The 21,795-nt window shown below is 46.6% G+C and overlaps 2 protein-coding genes across 4 annotated transcripts in view; one reads left to right on the forward strand and one right to left on the reverse strand.

Annotated features, from left to right (window-relative positions):
• The window catches only part of Gpr26 (G protein-coupled receptor 26), a 90,376-nt gene that overhangs the window by 65,612 nt on the left and 2,969 nt on the right, over nucleotides 1-21,795 (forward strand). The gene's annotated exons all lie outside the window — the stretch shown is intronic.
• Cpxm2 (carboxypeptidase X, M14 family member 2) overlaps nucleotides 4,991-21,795 on the reverse strand; it is a 121,048-nt gene continuing 104,243 nt past the window's right edge. For both annotated transcript variants that reach the window (XM_006976958.3, XM_076553918.1), the window contains 5 exons: nucleotides 19,754-19,933; nucleotides 16,712-17,009; nucleotides 11,917-12,056; nucleotides 9,814-9,913; nucleotides 4,991-6,306 (listed from right to left, as the gene is read on the reverse strand). In XM_006976958.3, coding sequence (XP_006977020.1) covers nucleotides 6,053-6,306; nucleotides 9,814-9,913; nucleotides 11,917-12,056; nucleotides 16,712-17,009; nucleotides 19,754-19,933 — 972 coding nt within the window. In that variant the 3' untranslated portion in view covers nucleotides 4,991-6,052. The remainder of the gene's footprint in view (nucleotides 6,307-9,813; nucleotides 9,914-11,916; nucleotides 12,057-16,711; nucleotides 17,010-19,753; nucleotides 19,934-21,795) is intronic.

Below are 21,795 nucleotides of genomic sequence, written 5' to 3' on the forward strand. Positions count from 1 at the left end.
AAGTGGCTGAGTGAAAAGCTGGCGTTCTTAGGAAAATGGCTGATGTGTCACACAAAGTTCACCGTGAGCTGTCCTGAAGTTCACTATGTGAAAGAAGAGAGGTTTACCCTGTTTAAGGTAACTAAAGCCTGGGAGTGGGGTGCACACTTGTAACCTCAGTGGCGCAGGAGTGAGAATCAAGAGGATAAAGATTTGAGGCTAGACTGGGCAACTTATGAGACCCTATCTCAAAATAACATTAAGAATGGCTGGGATATAGCTCGGTGATGGAGCAGTTGCCTAGCATGCAAGAGACTCTGGGTTCAAAAAATTGTGTGTATGTGATGTGTGTGTGTGTAGTGTGATGTATATGTGGTGTGTAGTGTGATGTGTGTGTATGTAGTGTGTATGTGGTATGTGTGAGTGGTGTTTTGTGTGTGGTATGTGTGTGTGTATGTGGTGTGTTGTGTGTGTGTATGTAGTGTGTATATGGTATGTGTGTGTGGTGTGGTGTGTGTATATGGTATGTGTGGTATGTGTGTGTGTGGTGTGTATGTGTGGTGTGGTGTGTGAGTGTAGTATCTGTGTGTAGTGTGTGTGAGTGTGGTATGTATATGTGTTGTATGTGCGTGCGTGATATGCACTAGCTAGTCACATGGTCTCTGCAGTCAGGAAACAGAGGACAGGAAGTGGATCTAGGCTATAAAATCTCAAGGCTAACCCCTACCCCCATCCCCGGGAGCTGCACCTCTAAAGGTTCCATAGACTCAGAACAGGACCACCTGTAGGGAGCAAATGTTTATTAACGGCCCTGTGTGTTTGACGTTGGGTTGAGACCACTCAGAAGCAAGACCAATGGAGAAACACAGCATTGTACGCGCTTCTGTATTTCAGGGGAAACAGTAGTTTCCTCCCAAAGTGCCATTTCTCAGTTTAAAAAGAGTTAAGATCCTGGAGGCTGGCGAGGCTGCTTACTGCTCTTGCAGAGAATCCAGGTTCAATTCCCAGGACCAACATGGTGTCTCACAACCATCTGTAGCTCCATTTCTAGGGAATCTGATGCCCTCTTCTGACCTCCTTTCACACCAGGCACACATGTGGTACACATATATACCTGCAGACATAACACTCATACACATAAAACAAATCTTTTTTAAAGATATCTCTCAACTTAAAATTCATAGAGGATCCCAACAAGATTTTGCTTGTGGGGATGGGGGGCACAGGCAAGGTTATAACTATTCATGTTTTCATCTTGGACAGTAGAAGGGAAGGTTTCATTTTAAACACTAGTGAGCAGATACTTCTGGAGAGGAATAGGAGAGGTTCCATGTGGTAACAGCATCTTAACATTGGTATTTATCAGTGGTGGCCCTGCGGACCTCTGAGACCTGTCTTCAATCAACATGCTAGCTTCTCCCAGACCACAAAGGCACCCACGGAGGGCCAGCTTACACAGTGAAATATGCTTGTCTTGGATTTCTATTTCAGACTCCAGGGCCTCTCCCAAGCCCTCCTGCTTGGTGTGACTCCCTGGGGTTGTGTGCATAGGCACAGCAGGACTGTACTTGACTTTAATAAGGAATCATTGTTAAAATGGTTATGTACCATGGCCTTGCTTGGAATGCATGACCAGGATCCTTGCATTAGACGAGGTTCTCTAGAGGAACCCAACCGATAGGATGCACATAAACTGTAAAAAAATAAAAAAATAAAAAATAATAAAAATTCCGGATTGACTTATATGATAGGGCCCAGATGGCCCAGCAATAGCCTCCTGCAACTGGAAAAGCTGAGAACCTGGTAACAACTCAGTCCACGGAGCTGGATGCCTCGCTGGTCCTGATCTGGTCCTGGGGACCTGGAGGACTGATGCAGAGTGGCTGATTTTCAGTCCACATTGGAAAGCCAGAGAAGCTGGAGTCTGATGTCACAGGGGACAACAGCATCAGCCATAGAGGCTACAGACCCCCCTCACCAGCAAAAGGGACAGTGAGGGAGGCCAGGCTGCTTGCTCCTTGGGTCTCTTTGTGACTGAGTCCCTCATGAGAAGATGCGGTCCACTCTCAGATGGAGTCTTTTCTGTCAGTTAATCCTTTCTAGAAATACTCCTCTGCACCTGTGTGGAGGCTTGTCTCTTAGTTGATTCCAGATCCCATCAAGGTAACAAATGAGATTCATCATCACCACAACCATTTATTTTAAAGCTTTATTGAGATATAATCTGTATGAATCACTTGTTTAAAGCATAAAAATTCAGTGGCTTATTTTTTTAATCACCACAATCATTTTTGGAATATATATCCCCCCCCCAAAAAAAAACCACCCTACATCCTTTTAAGCTTGTACCCAGTCCGGTTCTCCTGTTGCTCAGCCCTAACCCACCACGTATCTACCGTGTCTCCATGCAACACTTCATAGAAACAGCATCAGGCCACATGCGGCCTCTTGTGACCTGTTTCTTTCACTTACCATGATGTTTTCAAGGTTCACCGATCCTGTAAAAGGTGTCAGCTCGTCATTTTTCATCAGCATATAATAGTCCACTGTGGTTAGACCACATTTCATTTTTCTCTTCACCATGACGAGCATTTGGTTGTCTCCTCTTTTTCTCCCCCTCTTTGGAATCACGCTGCTGTGAACATTCATGAATGGGTTTTGTGTCAACATGCTTTCAGCTCCACCGGGAACACAGGAAGAGGCAGAACTGCTGGATCCCTCAGCAGCTCCATGACTACCATTCAAGAACTGCCGTGTGTGTGTGTGTGTGTGTGTGTGTGTGTGTGTGTGTGTGTGTGTGTGCGCGCGCGCGCGCGCGCGCTTGGCAGGAGGCACATGTACCATGGCATGCTTGTAGAGGTCGGACAACAACTTGCAGGAGTCAGTTCTCTCCTTCCTCCATATGGCCCCTGGAATCAAACTCACATCATCAGGATCGGCAACAGGCACCTTCACTCACTGTGCCATCTTGCCAGTCCATGAGGAAGACTCTTGAAGAGGTATAAAGGCATTGAATAAAACCAAATGACAGATTTCCATTTTCAGAAGTCACATGTCCTTAACTTGCTGACTGAAAAACCAGACACCATGTGGTAAGGGCTAGTCCAATTCCACATGGCCATTGAGCATGTGCTATGGGGAGGGTGAGGGGCCAGTGACAGTGGGTCCTGAAGAGGACACTGTGCCTCCCCTGGGAAGCCAGACCTCTTAGTTCTGAGGTCAGAATTCCTCCCGTGCTGTCAGCACTATTCTGAAGGACCAAGAACAAGTGAGACCCAGAGATTGCCAAATCCCAGACATGGGGCTTGAGAGAAAGAAGGGGCAGGAGTAGGCCGGGAGGTGGCCTTTGAGACAGGCCTGGAGAGAGATCAGGAAGGTTTTCGGCAGTGGGAAGAGATGTGCAGGAAGAGGTCCACGTGAAGACCTTAGGCCAGACCCAGGAGCTAATTGAGTCTGAAACATGGAATAGTGTGATGAGAAGCTGAGTCCAGAGTGGTATTCTGAGCTTCAGGGTTGACAAGGGCTGACTTGTGATGATGAGCCCAACGAAAGAGGCCTTCTACAGAACAGAGTTAGGAGAACCTGCCTGAGGCTCTGCTCATCGCCAGACTCTGCTGGGAGGTGAGGGGTGGGCTGAGAAGTGCATGAACCGGAGGCAGTGCCGCTTGTAGATTTCAGAGCTGAACATGGAAGCACCATGGCTTGCAGGGCCAAACCTGGCTTCCGAGGTCAGGCACCCAACAAGTCTAAAGTCTCCTGGGCAGATCTGCAATTCCCCACCCTTCTGAACTACAAAGACAACCTAGAACTTCACATGCTTTTTAGCACTGCCTACCATATCTGATGCTGTGAGCCTTTCTGTGATGGGCATAACAACAGCCTCCATCCACCAATGGCTGACAGAAGTCAAACTTAAACTAATTGCATCTATAAAACACTAGAAACCTGGTTCCTAAGGTACACCAGCCACACAGAGGTTAGTGAGAACTGCATTCAACGGCACACAATAAGCTATTCCCACTATCCAGAAAGTTCTATTGGACAACACAGGCTTACATAGGAGTAAATGTCCCAAGCTGAGGGTCGTATCCAGCTACCTGCCTGTTCGGGTGGTTTTCTGAGCCACAGCTGTGCCCACCCATTTGTGTAAACACTGCCTGATCTGAGCTGTCTCAGCATGGATGGTTACAGTTTGTTAGGCGTGGGATATTGACAGTCTGACCTTTATCAGAAAGGCTCGCTGTCCCGGCCCCATGCTATTGCCAGAATGCTGGTGAGGATCTTTGGTAAAGACCTTCATTGGCATCTCCGGTATATCCAGGCATATGTCTCTCCCAAGAAGAAGCAGGAAACAGAGCTGTCAGCTATGGGAGCTCAGATTTCCTGAGGCTCGGGAGCCCATCCTGAACAGTCACCTCTTCTAAGGTGGCTGGACTCAGAGAGAGAGAGAGAGAGAGCAAGCGGGGGAGGGGGGGACACGACATGGTAACCATCCTGGCAGGAATGAAGATATTCTAAAGACACTTGTGCCCCTCCTTTTGGCTGTCAGACTATTGAAATAATGCTCCCCAAGGAACTGACATTTCCCTAGGAATCTCTTGCTAGGGTAAGTCACACAAGGAACTTCTCCCAGGAAGAGATATTACAAAGTTCTGACCACCTTACAGGACAGAGAGGAGTCAATGCTGGGTGGGGCCACACCTTGCCCAGGACTCTGTGTCGGCCTCTGTTTAAACAGACCCAGAGGTGACACTGGGGCAGGGTGGGGGTGGGGAGGAAGGGTCCTGGGGCTCCTTGTTTATTCTCTTCCCCAGCATGATCACGCCGAACACTTCCTCCTCTCTTTGCCTTTCACCATTACTTGTCTTTCTCCTGGAGTATTGAAAACAAGCGGCAGAACCCAGACAGTTGGGGTGCCAGAGCCCAGTCAGTCTGTCCCTAATGACTGTAGTCACAGAGGCACCGGGTGCCGCATATCCACCTGGAAAAAACCACGAGAGGATCTTACCACTTGCTTCATTTTTTTTTTTTAATTTTTCCTTTTTTATTTCTCCCCAGGTCAACGAGGCAACAGGATGAACAGACATGAGACACACTCTTCTCTTACATAATCATTCAAAAACCTCTCCCAAACCGATGTGTTGCAGATAACCCCAAGATTGCTTTCTTTTTTCATCAGAGGATGCTTAACTGGAAAGATGTGGCCTTCTATATGCTCATCATAATTCTTCTCCTGATGGGGGCCAACTTAGAGCTCTCACATCCTGGAGGCAGAGAAACTCTGGGTTGGCCTCCTTCAAGCTCTTTTCCAGGATGCCTAGGCTGACTGCTCTGGCCTCCTTAGCCAGCCTGGCCCCCTGGTTCTCCCCACCCCAGGGCTAATGGAGTAACAGAGGGTTTAGGGGCTCTCTGGGGACCCAGCTTGCATGCAACAAGCCCTTCAAGGTCTGCAGCCTAGCAGTCACTCTTGGATGCTTTCCACTTCTGTCCCCTCTTAGGAAAACAAGCTTTGTTGGAAAAGGGAACAGAGCTGACTCAGGACCCAGGGATGCTCAGTTGGTAATAAATGCCTCTATTGTCAATAGAAAGTAGAGTATGTCTGTAGCAGCTTGGATTGTCCCCTGGGGCCAGAGAGGATGGATTTTCTTAGGCTGCCTAAGAGCATCTCAAATGAAAACATCTGGGACAAAGGGTTCCCCGGGTGCTGCAATGTCAACTGTGCCGTTTGTAAATGCACTGGTGAACTTGGATGTCATGCAAACAGGGGGGAGCCCCAGTTTCCCTTCCCAGACAGCCAGTGGGCATGTGCCTTTTTCAGGTTGACTCACTGAATTCCCTCCCTCCCACCAGCCTTTCTCTGCTGCTCTGTCCAAGGTATTTGGATAAATGAGAACAAAGGAAAGAAAACACCCTAAGCCACCAGCCCTCCCTCTTGGGACCAGCCAAGCCATGCAGGCATGCTCCTGGGTGTCTCTTGAATTAGACAAGACAACAGTGACAGCCTGCTACAGAGTTACTACTGGAGTGGGTTTCGTTTGCACAGTCTGCGGTATGTCTCAAGTGTCCGAGAGGGTCACCCACGCTGCCGCCTCTTTCGTCCTCGCAGCTTCAGGCGCCTGGCGGGGAGGTTGACAGGCTGCTTCCCAAACGTCTCCATGATTTCTCTTATCCTAGCCAGGTTTGTCTTGCTGAGTATGAAGTCACACCGAGTGGCTCCCATGTCGTAGCCGACCATGCAGTTCTTGGTGGAGGTGATAAAGCCTTCTGCCTTTGCGGTGACCACGTATTCACCAGGGTTCAGGAGGCGCCAGTAATCCCCATCGCTGGCTGGGAAGAGAAAGCAGGGGACCTCAGAGCAGATCCTTTCTAACACAAGTATTCCCAGCCCTATTGCATGACCTGCCTAGCAGAGAGGGCCCTGAGCTTCCAGGATCAAGATGTTTTTCTCTTTGGCAGTTGCCTTAATGTTTCAACAGGAAGGGGCTGAGGGTGTAGGCTCCCCACAGTGCACAAGCAGAGTTGGAGATGAGGCCTCCCACAGTTTTTCTTACCTGGCAATACAGGGCATTCATTATAAATGTGAACTCACAAACATGCCCTTGCTCCAAAATGGCATCTTGCAAAGTCAGCAGCTTATAGCTTTCTGGTTTCCCTCTGCATAGCTATGAATATAGAAGAATTATTTCCAAAAGGGGAGGATTCTCGGCTTCTAAAAAGTTTAGGAGCGGACTGCCTGGGAGATGGCCCTGGTGCCTGCACGTGACTCCAGCCCTCACTCTGTGGCCATGGATAGGGAAACTTGGGAGCTCCCGGGACAGTTACACAGGGATTCAAGGCAGGGCAGGGACTCAACAAGGTAGGGAAAGGCCCATGAAATCTGGCAAGCTGCAGACAGGGCTGAGGAGGAACCCTGACACCCACTTCCACCACTGGTCACTCACCCAGTGGGTTTCTTCCTTAACTTCCTGTGGCTCAGGACAACCTTAGGCAGTGGTAGACTCTGGGGCTTAACTAATTCTCCATTGAGACAAACTAAGTTCGCTTTCTCACACGGGCATGCGTGCTGGCTTTTTATCCACTCATTTCCTTTCAGCCACTCTGCCCACCTCCTCACACTCAAAGGAGTGATGCTGAGACTCAATTACAGATGAATTACATCGTAGGACATGGGCACTAAAGGATGTCACACCTTCGCACAGTTGCTATGACGGGAGCAGGGAACCACTCCCAAAGACACGTCTTTTAGAAGGAAAGTTGAGGGGGTGGAGGACATTTGAAGGACACAGCTTGCTCAACAAGGCTCAAGGAGCTCAAGGAGGCAGGGACCCTTAAAAGGAGAATTACGTGCCAGGCTGACTGGCCAACATTACACCGGACTGCTGAGTAAAACATCTCTATCTACACACCTTCCTATCTATGTATGTACTGAACCCAGATGCCTGCATGCCAGACAAGCTCTACCACTGAGCTACAACCCTATGAGGAGTCTCTTATTTGGTAGAAAACCTGCATTCCAATTAAAGGAAGACACAGCAAGAGTTGAGGACCTTTGGGGAGAGCGCTCTCTCTCTCTCTCTCTCTCTCTCTCTCTCTCTCTCTCTCTCTCCTCTGAGTGTGTGTGTGTGTGTGTGTGTGTGTGTGTGTGTGTGTTTTGACATGCACGCAGGTGCACATGGAAAGATGCTCATGCATGTGTGTGTGTACACACAGAGGCCAAGTCTAGTGACTTTCTTGATTGTTCTTCATTTTGTTTACTGAGTTATGGTCTCTTGCGCAGCCAGAGCTCACCAGTTTGACTATTCTAACTATCTAGCTTGCCCCAGGGATCCCCTGTCTCTTATTCCTGAGCATTAGAGTTATTGGAGACTCAGCTGAACTTGCCCAGCATTTACACAGAGGCTGGATGTGGACTCTGGTCCCCATGCTTGTGTGGCCGTATTTTATCCACAGAACCATCTCTGTCCCCTTTCTTGACTCTGAACAGATGCTCTGTGATTCTGTTCTCTTCCTTTGGCATGGCACCCCCTGCCCTACTAAGAGCTAGCCTGTACTCAGCCCTAGTGAGGGACCCCCTCCTTGTCTCTTTTTTTCTTTGCCTGTCTCTGTATCTACCTGTTGCATTTCTTTCTTGCCACTGGTCGTCAACTACAATATTTTTATTCTCCCTAACAATTAATTGCAGGTCTCCTCCACCAGAAAGCATGGTCAGTGGTCAGGGATATCTTTGCTGTTTGTGGCAGTAGTTCTTGGCACACACTCAATAAGTCAGGCTAAAAGAGAGAAGGAAATGATAGTGATTGCGTTCAGAGTCAGAACAGGAGGTATTGGTTCTATCATCAAGGAGTTTCTACTTCTGAAACATGGGTCTGCCTTGTCTTCCCTTCTGCCTGACAGATCTCTCAGAAGCTCATGGACAATGTTTGTCCACCGTACACCTCGGGCTCTTGTTATTTCTACTTCTATCCCGATGGTACTTACCCTTCAACCATGCACTGGAGGACATAGAGGGAGCCACATACTGAGTTCTGTCCCATTGAACAATCGAGCTAGTGTTCTGGAGTAAACGCTCCATGTAGCCACCATGCAAGGTTAAAACCGTGGATGCTGCTTGTTACTTATGGGGTGAAAGGGTTACCCCAAGCCTAGCGAGTGCTCATTCATTCACCGCTCAAATTAATGTCTTCTAAGTAATGGACAGCATACAAAATTCTAACCCAAATGTGCTTTTTAAATAAACTCTTTCCAGCTTCCTGTTTGTGGGATTCTGCTTAATGCCTCTGTTTACATTATGCCAACTTCTCCTGAAATGAAACTTGTCGGATCATATAAGCCTCAGACAAATCAAGGCAAATTCAGCACTTCTGATGAGCATGTAGGGATGCTCATAGAGAGCCGTGTGTGGAATATGGAAGACATCTGCCCAGAGCACACACGGGGAAATTATTTATAAGAGGAAGTGAAGGGGATGAGATGCATTTCCCATTAGCTCGTCCAAACTGTCTGCTTGATTACAGGGCTTGAAATTCAGAGCCCATTAAGTAAAGCATTCTCATCTAGGCTTATAGTGCCCCAGGGCCTCTTTACCCCCCACTGTGTAGAGCCCCTGTGCTTTCCTACATTGCCCACCAGGCACTAAATAGTGTAAGGAATGGTCAGGACTCCTTTAAGAAGTACTCTCTGATAGGAGCATTTAAGTGATATTTAAAACACAGATTCTACATAGAACAAGAACAAATGGCCCCCTCTTTCAACCATAAAGATCACTAGCATTCTGCTTGGTCTCTGGCAAATTATGGGGACCTGGTCCATGTCTATTGAACTGATGGATGGATGGATGATGGATGGATAGATGCAAGAATATATGGGTGTTCATAAGCAGCTACTGAGTACAAATGTCCGTGCAATACTGAGTGAAACCTTATGGACAATGGCTGTAATATCTAGGACAAGTGGTAGAAACGCTACAGAGGGAAGCACTTGGTAACTAGGGGCCTAGGACAAGGATACCACACATCAGTCCCTAAGCTTCTCAGAAGCTTCCATTGCAACCAGAGTTTTGATAGTTGCTCCAAACTATCCCAGGGAAGAGGCCAGGAGAAGCCAAGAAGACCAGGATGAAAAACCCCATTTGCAGGGGTCTCTTGGGGAGCTGGAAAGAGAAGATGCTGATTTAGTCCTGAATAAGAAGTTTCTATATGAGTGCCTGTGCTGACCATCTGTGCCACTGGCCCTCCGGTGAGTAAGTTTCTGAAACTCCAGTCACTGAAACCCAAGCAACACACTGCAAGGAGCAGGAATTTCTTACTGAAGCGGTGTATGCACATTCACAGATACCTGTCCGGATGTCATGGTTAACCCCTTCCACAGAGATGACAGCATTTGGAATCCCTTTTCCATGCAAATCTCTCACTAGGCCTTTGATGCCCCGATGAACCTGCAGCAAATGTGAGACACCAGTGAATCACCAGCCAGCTCTGGACAGCAGCAGCACAAGGAGGTAGGCAGCGCAGGTGACATCTGCTCAGCCCTCACCAGAATATTCAAAGTACCACATCTAGTTCAATACGCACCTGCTTCTGCATGGACTTGGTAGAATGTTTGGCAGCCCATGAGCCAGAAAGTTTCTCATTGGAATTAAAATCCTCCAGAGTTGAAAACACATTAGGGTCTGAGAGTTTTATTTAAATATACCCTCTAGGGCTAGGGATGTAGTACAGATGTAGAATGCCTGTCTAACATGCATGAGGGCCTGGGTTCCAGCCCTAAGCACTGGAAAAAATGCAGCAAAAATTCTCTTGCTGTGGATATTGCTCTATATAAATAAAACACTGATGGCCAGTGACCAGGCAGGAAGTAGGTTGCCAGGCAGGAAGTAGGTGGGACAAGGAGAGAGGAGAATGCTGGGAAGCAGAAGGCTGAGGGGAGAGACACTGCAGCCACCGCCAGGAGAAGCAGCATGTAAAGACGCTGGTAAGCCACCAGCCACATGGCAAGGTATAGATTTATAAAAATGGGTTAATTTAAGATATAAGAACAGTTAGCAAGAAGCCTGCCACGGCCATACAGTTTATAAGTAATATAAGCATCTGAGTGACTATTTTATACGTGGATTGTGGGACTGTGGGGCTTGGTGGAAGCTGGAGAGAAGCCCTCCAGCAACATTCTCTGGAAACTAGAATTTAATTTTACTTTTAATTAATTTATTTTATTTTGAGACAAGTTCTCATCACGTAGCCCTGGCTAGCCTGGAATTTGCTATAGCGACTCAACTGACCTTGAACTCAAGACATCCTTCTACTTATGCCTTCCAAGTGCTGGGATTAAAGGCTTGCACCACCGGCTTAAAATATAATTTAATTTTTATCAGACATGTTTATTTTGGACTTTCATGAGTTCCATGGACTTAATAACATAGGAGTTAGAGACAAAGGAACCAGAGGCCATCAAAAAATGACTGCTTTGGAAGCCGGGAGGTATGGATGCCTTTAATCCCACCACTCAGGAGGCAGAGACAGGCAGATCTCTGTGAGTTCAAGGCCAGCCTGGTCTACAGAGTGAGTTCTAGGACAGTCAGGGCTGTTACACAGAAAAACCCTGTCTCAACAAACCAAAAAAAAAAGAAAGAAAGAAAAGAAAAAAAGGAAGGAAGGAAGGAAAGAAAGAAGGAAGGAAGGGAGAGAGAGAGAGAGAGAAGAGAAGAGAAGAGAAGAGAAGAGAAGAGAAGAGAAGAGAAGAGAGAAGAGAAGAGAAGAGAAGAGAAGAGAAGAGAAGAGAAGAGAAGAGAAGAGAAGAGAAGAGAAGAGAAGAGAAGAGAAGAGAAGAGAAGAGAAGAGAAGAGAAGAGAAGAAAGGTTACTTTGTATAGAGGCCATCAACTAACCAACCATGCCATACAACACACACCAGCCAGAACCTGTGCCTCAGTCTCCCTCCCTGTCTGTGGGATAATGCAACAATCCATGATAGCTCAGCAACTTCCCAAAGATAGTCTGGACAGGGGAACTTTGGGTGACTCAGACCACAGCTTCAAACCCGCTGTTTCCACAGTCAAGCCTTCCCTCCTTTCCTTATACAAAGGAAAATAAGCCTTTCCCATGAGCTTCCAGTGCTGAGCAGAAGGTGGACTCACAGCTTCCCTGAGAGGAAGAAACTAGCTCCTACCCTCTGTGTCAGGAAACCTCCTAGGACCCTTGCAGGGCAGACTTGGCTGTAAGATCCAGATGCCAGCCACAGTCATCTGTGCAGAGGTGCAGCCCCAGCACCGGGAAGCTGGTGCCCAATGCCAGCCACAGTCATCTCTGCAGAGGTGCAGCCCCAGCACCGGGAAGCTGGTGCCCAAGCATTGGCAACAGGCACCATCCTCCCATGACCATGAATCTCACATCCACAATCCATTTCTTAGCTCGTTCCTCTCCTCCCAGCCACATGCCCAGCATACCTGTTCCATGAACACAATCAGCGACTCCCGGTTATTCTCCCATTCCTCAGGCAGCTCACTCTCGTGCGGGTATTTATCACAGCCCACATAGATGGACAGCTCAAAGCAGTTTGTGTGGAGGTAGCTGAAGTCATTCAGACCTGACAAGACAACCAGACATTTCAACTGACTTGGGCTTCAAGTCACATGGAGAGATGGCAAGCATGTCCAAGACCATTTAGAGGCCTTCAACTGAACCCAGGAAAGCAAATGTGCCTGGAAAGCCATCATCAATTACCACAATAGATTAAATGTTTAATTCGCTGTCTTTGGCAGCTATATGGTCCCAGATGAGAGCTTGAACAGTTCCCTGTTTCAATTCATCAAGACAGCTATCTGAGCCACAACCTCTGTCCTGTCTGCATGGTCTTCTCTGTGTATCTGTCTTCATGCACCTCTTCTGGGCATGTCCATAAGCTGTGTCCTGTGGGTCACTGCATCCCTCCCACAAGCTCAGCTGTAACTCAGTCTCACAAATAAGACAAGTGAGGCTGTGATCAGAGAAACTCGGATCCAGGATTCATGTGTCTACAAAGGACCATGGTCTAGGTTGGAGTCATTGCTCTTGCCTCCAACAGTGTGGTTGTTTGGTGGCTGTCTGGCTATCCCACCCACTCAGTGAGCCCCAAAGCAGCAGACCTGCATTCTGATGTGCAGATGGGAAGCAGCCAGCCTGGAGTATGGCTGTCCCCATATGAGCTTCCTGGGGCTACTGTTACATATGGCCACATCCTGGCTTAAAGCAGATACTCGCTCCTACGGGCTGAGAGGCCGGAAGTCCTCAGGTTTGTGTGCTCCCTGCAGAGCCTTGTGAGAGCACCCTTCCTGCCTGCCTGACTTTTGCTAGCCTGGGCATTCCTTATGTCAATAGCTTGACGCTACAGTCTTCTGTATTTGCTTTTTCCTCTTTGGGTCCATTTAAAGACTCTACTCATGGACTCAGGGCACATCCAGTAACAGAGAAGGAATATCTCCAGGCCCTTAATTACATGTTCTAAGACTGTCTTCCTGGCAAAGTTACAGTTACAGGTGCAAAGAAGGTACAAAACAGACATGTTGCTTTGGGGAATCTTTCTCAAGTCACTACACTACCCAGTATTTGTGAAACAAATAAATGATTATATCATGAGGGTCACAAGGCATAAAGTAGCCCAACTCTTAGGGTGGGTGGGATGCTGGGGATTGGACTCAAGGCCTTATCCCTGCTCAGCACTGAGCCCTCCCTCTATGGCTGAGCTCCCCACCCCCCACCCTTTTCAACCTCTCCACCTCTGAACAGGAGGGGTCTAGCAAGCTGTGCTCTACATCAGTAGGGAAAGCAATTCCCTGGGGGAGAAGATCCTCTAAGGAGGCCTCCCTGTTCTCTGAGGGTCAGATGAAGAAGGTGGAAGCTGAGACACAAGGCTCTGTGTGGACAGAGGAAAGTGTTCTCCAAGGGCTTCCCAGCTCAGTCCACATATGGCCTTTCTCCCATCCCACCCTCTATGAAGGTTCTTTTGCTTTAAAGTCAGACTTTGGGATATTAACCCACTGCCCCGCCCCGAGAACAGAACCAAATCTTTGGCAACTTGGCTCTCTCCAAGTCTTGATTCCAGACTCCAGACCCTTGAATTTCAGCAACTGTGACCTCATAGATAAAGCAAGGAAGAGTAAACCAGGAAGAAAAGGGACATGATGGGGTTGTATTCAGGGAATCCTTTACAAGGACAGGCCAACTCCAGGTCGATTCCTCTATCAACCTACAGCGAGGGATTATTGAGGGCATCTGGGGCCTATGGCAACAGAGCCACTTCTTAGCCCAGGTCTTGACTCTTAGGAGGGATGGGCTTCCTTTAAACATAAAGGTGTCATTAGCCTCACATTCTTAGGCCCTGCTAGTACTAAAATAATTGTGATAATTAAAATTCTGGAGGGAGTCTTTTTTTTTTTTTTTCCTTTTTTTCAAGAAGCATCTTTGAAGCACTAGAAGCTTCAGGCATGCTGGCAAAATGATGAGAAATTTCAGCCTGGAGTAGCAGCTTGGGCCCATCCATCTCTCTTGCTGACATCCTGCCCTTCAGGCGAGGCCTTGCTCAGAGTGTTCCACACAGTAGGGCTTTGACTGTGAAAGATGAGTTCCCCTGTCCAAAGCACCTGTGAACCAGGATCTGCTGCACAGACTGACAGTTCTTCCAAACCTTCAGTCCTAGCAAGAGACATCCTTTGCAACCCTTCCTGTGACCAAAATTATTCCTGTTGCCCGTGGCACCCGCCCTCTTTGTGACTGACAGTGTGGGTCTGAAGCCAAGTCACTTTGGAGTTCAAAAGCACAGGCTGCCCATGCTGGACACTTTGAAATGCACCAAGCCTCGCCCCTAATTGCACCCCCCCCCACCCTCACTGATGCCTGCAGTGCAGGATAATGAGTGAGAAAGAACAGAGGAGAGAGACTGAGGGGAGGGGAAGAAATTAGAGATCAGATTTCTTTAATCTGCAGAGTCTATCACAGAAGAATGATGGGAAAGACTCAAGCCAGCATGTAGCTTTGCCACAAAGTCCCAGAAATAAGGGCAAGCAGAACTGGGTAAATGAAAACATCCGATACTGCCTACACCAGCATGCAGCAGCCTGCTTTCCATGATGTCACTATTGACCGGACACTCAAACTCAACAGTGACTGTTTGCAACTTAGTCACAGTAGAAAAAAATAATAATAACGATTTTACTCAGAGATTCTTGTAGGTATGTCTTTAGGGCTAAACTTGAATTAAAAAAAAAAAAAGCTTTTTTAACAACAGGAAATGTGTTTCTTTTGTAATGTGCATAGTGCAAAGTCATTGCAGAGAAAGAGGCATTATCTCCACTTGGAATGTTGCCAAGACAAAAATGTCATCCTTTCTGGTATGTTTTGGAGTGACTGTGGAAAAAAAAAAGCATTTCTGTTTTTGTTTTCTTTTTCAGGAGAGAAATATACTTAAAAAGTCTATGGAGACTGAATTTACAGTAAAGTAAAATCCTATTGAAATTAACTAGTGTGTGGAATGGAGAACAGGAAGGCTCAGGAAATCTAGTTTCCTTTGAAGTTGCTGTGGTAAAATATTCTGACAAAAAGCAACTGGGAGGGTATTATCTGGCTTACAATTCCAAGTCACAGTCCAACTGAGCAAGGAGCTTGGAGTGACTAGTCATTTCCACAGTCAAGAACAAGAACAGAGAGAAATAAATGTATACCCATCCATAGCTACTTGCTTGGCTATGCTCAGCTCAAATTTATTTAGTTCAGAGGCATCTACCTAGGGGATGGTGCTGCCCACAGTCTGGGCCTTACCACATCCATTAACAATCTATTCCCCAAACATGCCCACAGGCCAAGCCAATATAAACAATCCCTCACAGTAACCCAAGGCAGTGTTCTCCGCCCAGGTGATTCTGAGTTGTTTCAAGTTGACAATTGGAGCTAACCATTACACAGTGATTTTATGCTAAGCATGTCTGATAGAGGGGAGGCCACTGGGGATGGAACTATAGGCTGAGTGTTTCTATCAGCCAGACATGAATTACATCCACATCCACTATTTGTGTGATCCTACCATATCCTAGAGGGAAATATCACCACCACATTTTCATGCCCAATTTTCTAGTAGAAAAGTGTAAGGATTCAGAGAAAAACTATCTAGGGTCATACATTGTCTGAATGATAAAGCCAGATTTGAATTATTGGACATGAAGGATTTTTCATATCCATTATTATCTTGACAGTCCTCACAATATCAAGAAAAGTGATTTGCATTATGCTGGATCTTCGACCCTTGCAGATGACCTTAGGGAACATGCTATTCTCGTCCCTTGCAAATCTTGACATATGAACCATAAAACCTACAACCTAAAAGACACACCCTTGGCCATGTCTCTCAAGGATTAATTAAGGTTAATTAAGGTGAGAAGACCTAAGTATGGATAGATCACCATGTCATAGGCTGGGTTATTAGACTGAACAAGAAGGGAAAAGATAACTGAATATCAGTATCCATCTCTCTCTACTTCCTGACTATGAAGGCAATGTAACCATGCCTCACATTCCAGCCATAATGGACTGTACCCTCAACTGTGAGTCAATATACCCTCTGCCATACACATACATGCACACCACCTCCCACACATATATACATACACACACAACATACACACATACACACACCGCATATACACATACACATACCACCACACAGACACACCACACACACACATACACACATGTACAACCACACAGACACACACACACACCACACACATACACACACCACACATACACACACTCCACAGTATATATACACACACCACCACACAGACATACCACACACATACAACCACACACACACACACACATACCCACCACACACACATACACACACATACACACACACCACACACATACACATATATACCATACACACACCATACACATACACACACACCACACAAACACACACCACACACACACACACAAACACACACCACACCACACACATACTCCATGCATACACACATAGACACACACACCACACAAACACACACCACACACACACACACACACACACACACATACCACACCACACACATACTCCATACACACACACACACACACACACACACACACACACACACACACACACTTGCTTGTCTCAGGTATTTGTCACACAGCAGGATAAGTAACTAAAGCACCACCCATGGTCATTGGGAACATGAATGATGCTAGACCGGCAGATCGTAGACTTACTTCCAGCCACTGTGTGCCAGGAAGCCCCATTGACAGTACCATCCTCCTTCTGAAAGTCTTCTGTGTGGCACACTCGCCTCCTGGCATCTGTCATGAGGCGGTGAGTGGAGGCATAGGAGTATGCCAGCCAGCGGAACACGTGATCATCAGGGGTTGGGGTGTGTTCCTGGGTCTTCCACAGGGACCGTACCATGTCATAGGGGTATGCCACCACTAGCTCACCCCCCTGTAGGTTGCCTCCCAGCACAAAGGGGATCTTCTCCATCCAGGCAATGACAGCTCTGGTCTCCATGGCCACCTGGGGGTATATAAATTTAACAAAGAAAAGGAAATTGCTTCACTGCCCTAGCTTTCAAAAAGGGATTTTTTTTTTTTAATCAGGAATTTTATGGAATAATCATAGCAATAATCAGAATCTCAAATTGTGTCCTGGGAAAACTGGACTATTTAGAAGCAGTGGATAAAAAGGGGAGGGTCAGGGAAATGTCCAGTTTCCACAGCACGATATTCTAGTAAATACTGAAGAGGGGTTAAAGTAATATCATTCTGTAATTCCAGTGAACTCCTGGGTCAGGAGGGTTCACCCACAACTATAGACAGCACAAGAAAGACACGAGATCAGTAGTATGTCTCCAGATGAAGGCACACACCCCAAACCCACAATCCTGAATCTCACCAGGCCTCTAGCCAAGGCATCAGCCGACTTTTCCTGCAAAGGGCAAGATGGTAACTACTTGGGGCTTTGTGGGCCAGGCAGGCTCTGTCACAGCTACCCAACTAGGTTCCTGTAGCAAAGAAACACCAGGGACAAAATGCAAACGTGTGCCAATCAAAGCCACTTGGGAAAGCAGGCCTGTGTGGGCCGGAGTTTGCGGACCTCTGCTCCGTTGAATCTAAGTCAGCCTTAAAATCACTCTCAATTTCCATAAAACGGAGAAGGATGTGTTTGAGACATCATAGGAACACAGCCCTGGTTCCCAGAAGCAGCACACACAGCTGTTCATGCCCCAAGGGTGACATGAGGTGGTGAGCAAGACTAGGAAGAAGAGAAAGTCATGGAGGGCAGCCTGGTCTACAGAGTGAGATCCACAACAGGCACCAAAACTACACAGAGAAACCCTGTCTTGAAAAAAACAAACAAACAAACAAAAAAAAAAAAGATGTAAAAGGACTTAAACACAACAGAAAGGAATGGGCTTCATTTGAATCAGGATTTAAGCAAACGGGAGGAGGGTAAAGTGGAATGGGGAAGTGAATGGGCAGGGTTTACTGATTGGTATAAGAAATAGAATGATAACTCTGACCGGATACCTTGCAATATCAAGAAGAAAAAAAATCTTATTTGGGGCTAAGGAAGACTCCGTGGGTAAAACTACTTGCCTCACAAGCCAGATGACTGGAGCTTAATTCTTAGAACTCACTTAAAATCCAGATGTGGTAACACACATCTGTAATCAGCCTTCAGAGAGATGGGAGGCAGGTACAAGAGACTTACTGGGAAGCTCACTGGCCAGTTAGCCTGGGTATGTCCATGTGGTGCAAAAAAGCAAGAAAGATCCGGTCTGAATGAAGTGGAAGGAGAAAACCGACTCCTGAAAGCTTCACCCGATCCCCCAGGTGTGCCACGGCGCACACACACCCATACTCACACACGTACTAGAGCTCACACATAGAAAAAGTTAAAATTGGAAAAGAAATGACTTATTTTAATGTAATAATGGTAATATCTGCAGATCTCAAGGACAGCTCCCGGTAGTTTAGAGATGCCTGTTGAAATGTTTACAAATGAAATGACATGACGACGTGATGTCTGCTTTAGTAAGAGGGAGGAGGAACGCCCGGGTGGAGGAAGCATGAGCTGGGACATGTCAACGCTGACATGCGTGCCTGTGAGCCCCTACTTCTTCCTTCACTTCTATACAGTTGAGTTTTTATGGGGGGAAAAGTTATAAAAGAGGAAAATGACAGCGTAAAAAGATCAAATTCAAAGGTTGACATGGTTTAATATAGACGTGTGAATCAAGTCAGATTATAATAAATCACTGATTGTCACACGAAGATAATGTCAGCAAGACAAGGTTGATGCCAACAGAGGAACCCTGGGAGTCACTGCCTGTGCAGGGGGAAACGCTGACTCGGGTACAATGTGCTTGCTGAGCTCCATTAAACTTGATTCTGGTGCTTAAGCACACCACAGGCCCTGAGTCAGTTAATTATGGAACACGTCTCATTGCACAGAATCAATACCAGTCCGTGCTGTGAACCCACAGTCCCACCCCAGACCCGGGTCTCCATAGCAGTTGCTATGCACCTGGGTGACTTCAGCCCCTCACACACTCCATTGCTTCCCATCCTAAATGAGATGGCTCTCATTTCCCCTCCGTTTTGTTTTAACTGCCCATGAAGATATAAAATTTACTCTTTGGTTTTACCTGTCTTTTCAATTTTTTGTAACCCAGTTTATGCTCCTAGAATTCATTCGTGATTCTGATGAATGCTACTGCTCAGTCTTTTCCACTTTACTATGAAGAGATTGTCTATCTACATATGTAATAATGGACTTTTAGTAGTCAGTCTTCCGCTGTAAAGAGCCGTGCATTTTGAACTCTCTGGTACTACGTCCTGGTACACACATCATCAAAGTGAAATGGCCACATGTCACCAGAACTCATCTTGTCTATGTCATCAGAAGTGGCACTGTTTATATACCTAGCAATTAGTGAAAGCCGAAGATAATTTCTTGGGAGTATAATTGACATGAATGAGGATAATGATAGTAATGAATTCATGCATTCTGGGGGTGGTTATTTTGTTTCTTTACAACTCTGTAGTTATAAAGAAATTCAGTCAAATGACTCTGCAAAGCATTTCCCCAATACCAGTTTGAAAGGTAGTTAGAACCTCAGGCTAGTCCTTATTGCTGGAGAAGACAAAAAAGCAAAGAAACTTTGTCTTGTTCTCCCAGGCCACATCCTCTGCAGATACCAGCAGGCATCCATTGGCCCTCCTCTGCCCTACAAATGAGAGGTTTTCTTCACTCACTGTGGCATTTTCAGACAGATACCACTCAGGGATGGCAATGTAGTGGTTGGGAACTTTCCTTGGGGCATTCTGCCGGTCTTCTGCCTCCCAGAGTAGTGTGTTCAAATCCGGAAAATTGTTGTTGATATCGATCCCATCGTGGGTCCAGCGTCCCAGGGACCAGCCTCCCAACTCGGAGCCCTAGAGAAGATTCAGAACGTAAAGAGCTCTCAGACTGCAGGAGAATCTGGGATATGGAGTGTGTCTGTGTCTCCTGTGTGCATCTCCAAATCTCTGAATGCTCTTGGCCCCAGAAAAGGCATCACGGGAGAATATAGAATTACCTGCTCCTGACGTCTGATAAGCCATAAATACAGTTACCTTGCTCCAAAGATGGACACCCAGAGGCCCACTCATGCCGTATGGTCAAGCTCAAAAGCCTTAGATCTCTTCTTATACCTCTCCCTTGCCCCTCCCTCCACTGCTTGGCTGAACCTCTGAAAAGGAAGAAGCCTGGAATGGCAGCATTGCAGGATCATTTGCTCTCAATGCAGTACCAATGTGTTCCCCCTGCTCTGCCCAGAATCCTGGCTGGTTGGTTGGTTGGTTGGTTGGTTGGTTTTTATTCTTTGCTCTTCAGCTCTTTGGGGGTGCACCACCCAGTTCCCAAATAAATACAGAGCCTTTTTCTTTCTTATGAATTCCTGGCCTTAGCTTGGCTTATTTCTGGCCAGCTTTTCTTATTTTAAATTATCCCAACTACCTTTTGCCTCTGGGCTTTTATCTTTCTCTATTTCTGTGTACCTTTCTTTCTTTCTTACTCCGTTGCTGGTTGTGTAGCTGAGTGGCCCCTGATGTCCTCCTCTCCTCCTTTTTCTTGCTCCTCTCTCACGTTCTTCTTCTTCTCCTCTTTATTTTCTCTGCCTGCCAGTCCTGCCTGTTTCTCTCTCCTGCCCAGCAGTTGGCCGTTCAGCTCTTTATTAGACCAATCAGGTGTTTCAGACAGGCAAAATAACCCAGCTTCACACAAAGTTAAACAAATGTAATATACAAGAATGCAACACATCTTTGCACCATTAAGCAAATTTTTCACAGCATAAATGAATGGAACACATCTTAAACTAATATTCCACAACACCTGGCTTTAGAGTTAGTGTTGTGTCCACAGCCGTACCACCCTGAATGTGTCCAATCTTGTCTGATCTCAGAGGCTAAGCATGGCTGGGCCTGGTTAGTACTTGGATAGAAGTTATTGTTATGACTAATCACGTATTTGTGCCAGAACCAACAAACACAACTAAACGCTATACTTTAAAGCTTGCATTTGACAGGCACCTCTACTTAGACAGTGCTCTATTTTTATCCCAAATATTGTGAAATATCACTAGTGATTCATGACATGATTTAATACAATTATATACACATCTATGGCAGATACAAATTTCATGGGATAACTAGAACACAAAGTATAAGCAATATCTCAGAATAATCAAAACAGTCATTGTTTGGTGACAGGTGAGAGTATTAGAGATAATAACCAAGGCTAGCACGTGCCTCAAAAGTGCTAAGCCAACCTGAGGGGCTACTGCCACGAGGTGTACTGTTACACCCTGGGTATGTAACAATGGCACTACTAGTGTGGATGCTCTCTAGCTGGTGGACATATACCTCTCTCGGGGTCCCCATCGGTTTTAGTTCCTGCTTTGCATCCCTTAGAAACCTTAGAAGAAACAATCAGAAGGGAGGCAAAGCAGCTCCTGCAGGCAGAGGCTGCAGACACAGGCTGCCACCTTGAGCAAAGAAGGCAAAAGAGGCTGGGGAGACGGCTTAGTTGGTAAAGTACTCGCAGAGCAAGCATGGATTGAGATCCTCGGCACCCAAGTAAAAAGCTAGGTGCAACAATGCGTGCCGGTAACCTAGCCCTAGGGAGGTAGAGATGGGTGGATCCTCAGCACATGATGGCCTGATGGTCTAGCTGAATCAGGAAGTTCCAAGTTCAGCCAGAGACCCCATTTCAAGAACTAAGGTGGGGAAGCTATTGAGAAAGACACACAATGCAGACC

Source organism: Peromyscus maniculatus, chromosome 1 (genome assembly GCF_049852395.1).
Source record: "Peromyscus maniculatus bairdii isolate BWxNUB_F1_BW_parent chromosome 1, HU_Pman_BW_mat_3.1, whole genome shotgun sequence".
Classification (NCBI taxonomy): Eukaryota; Metazoa; Chordata; class Mammalia; order Rodentia; family Cricetidae; genus Peromyscus; species Peromyscus maniculatus.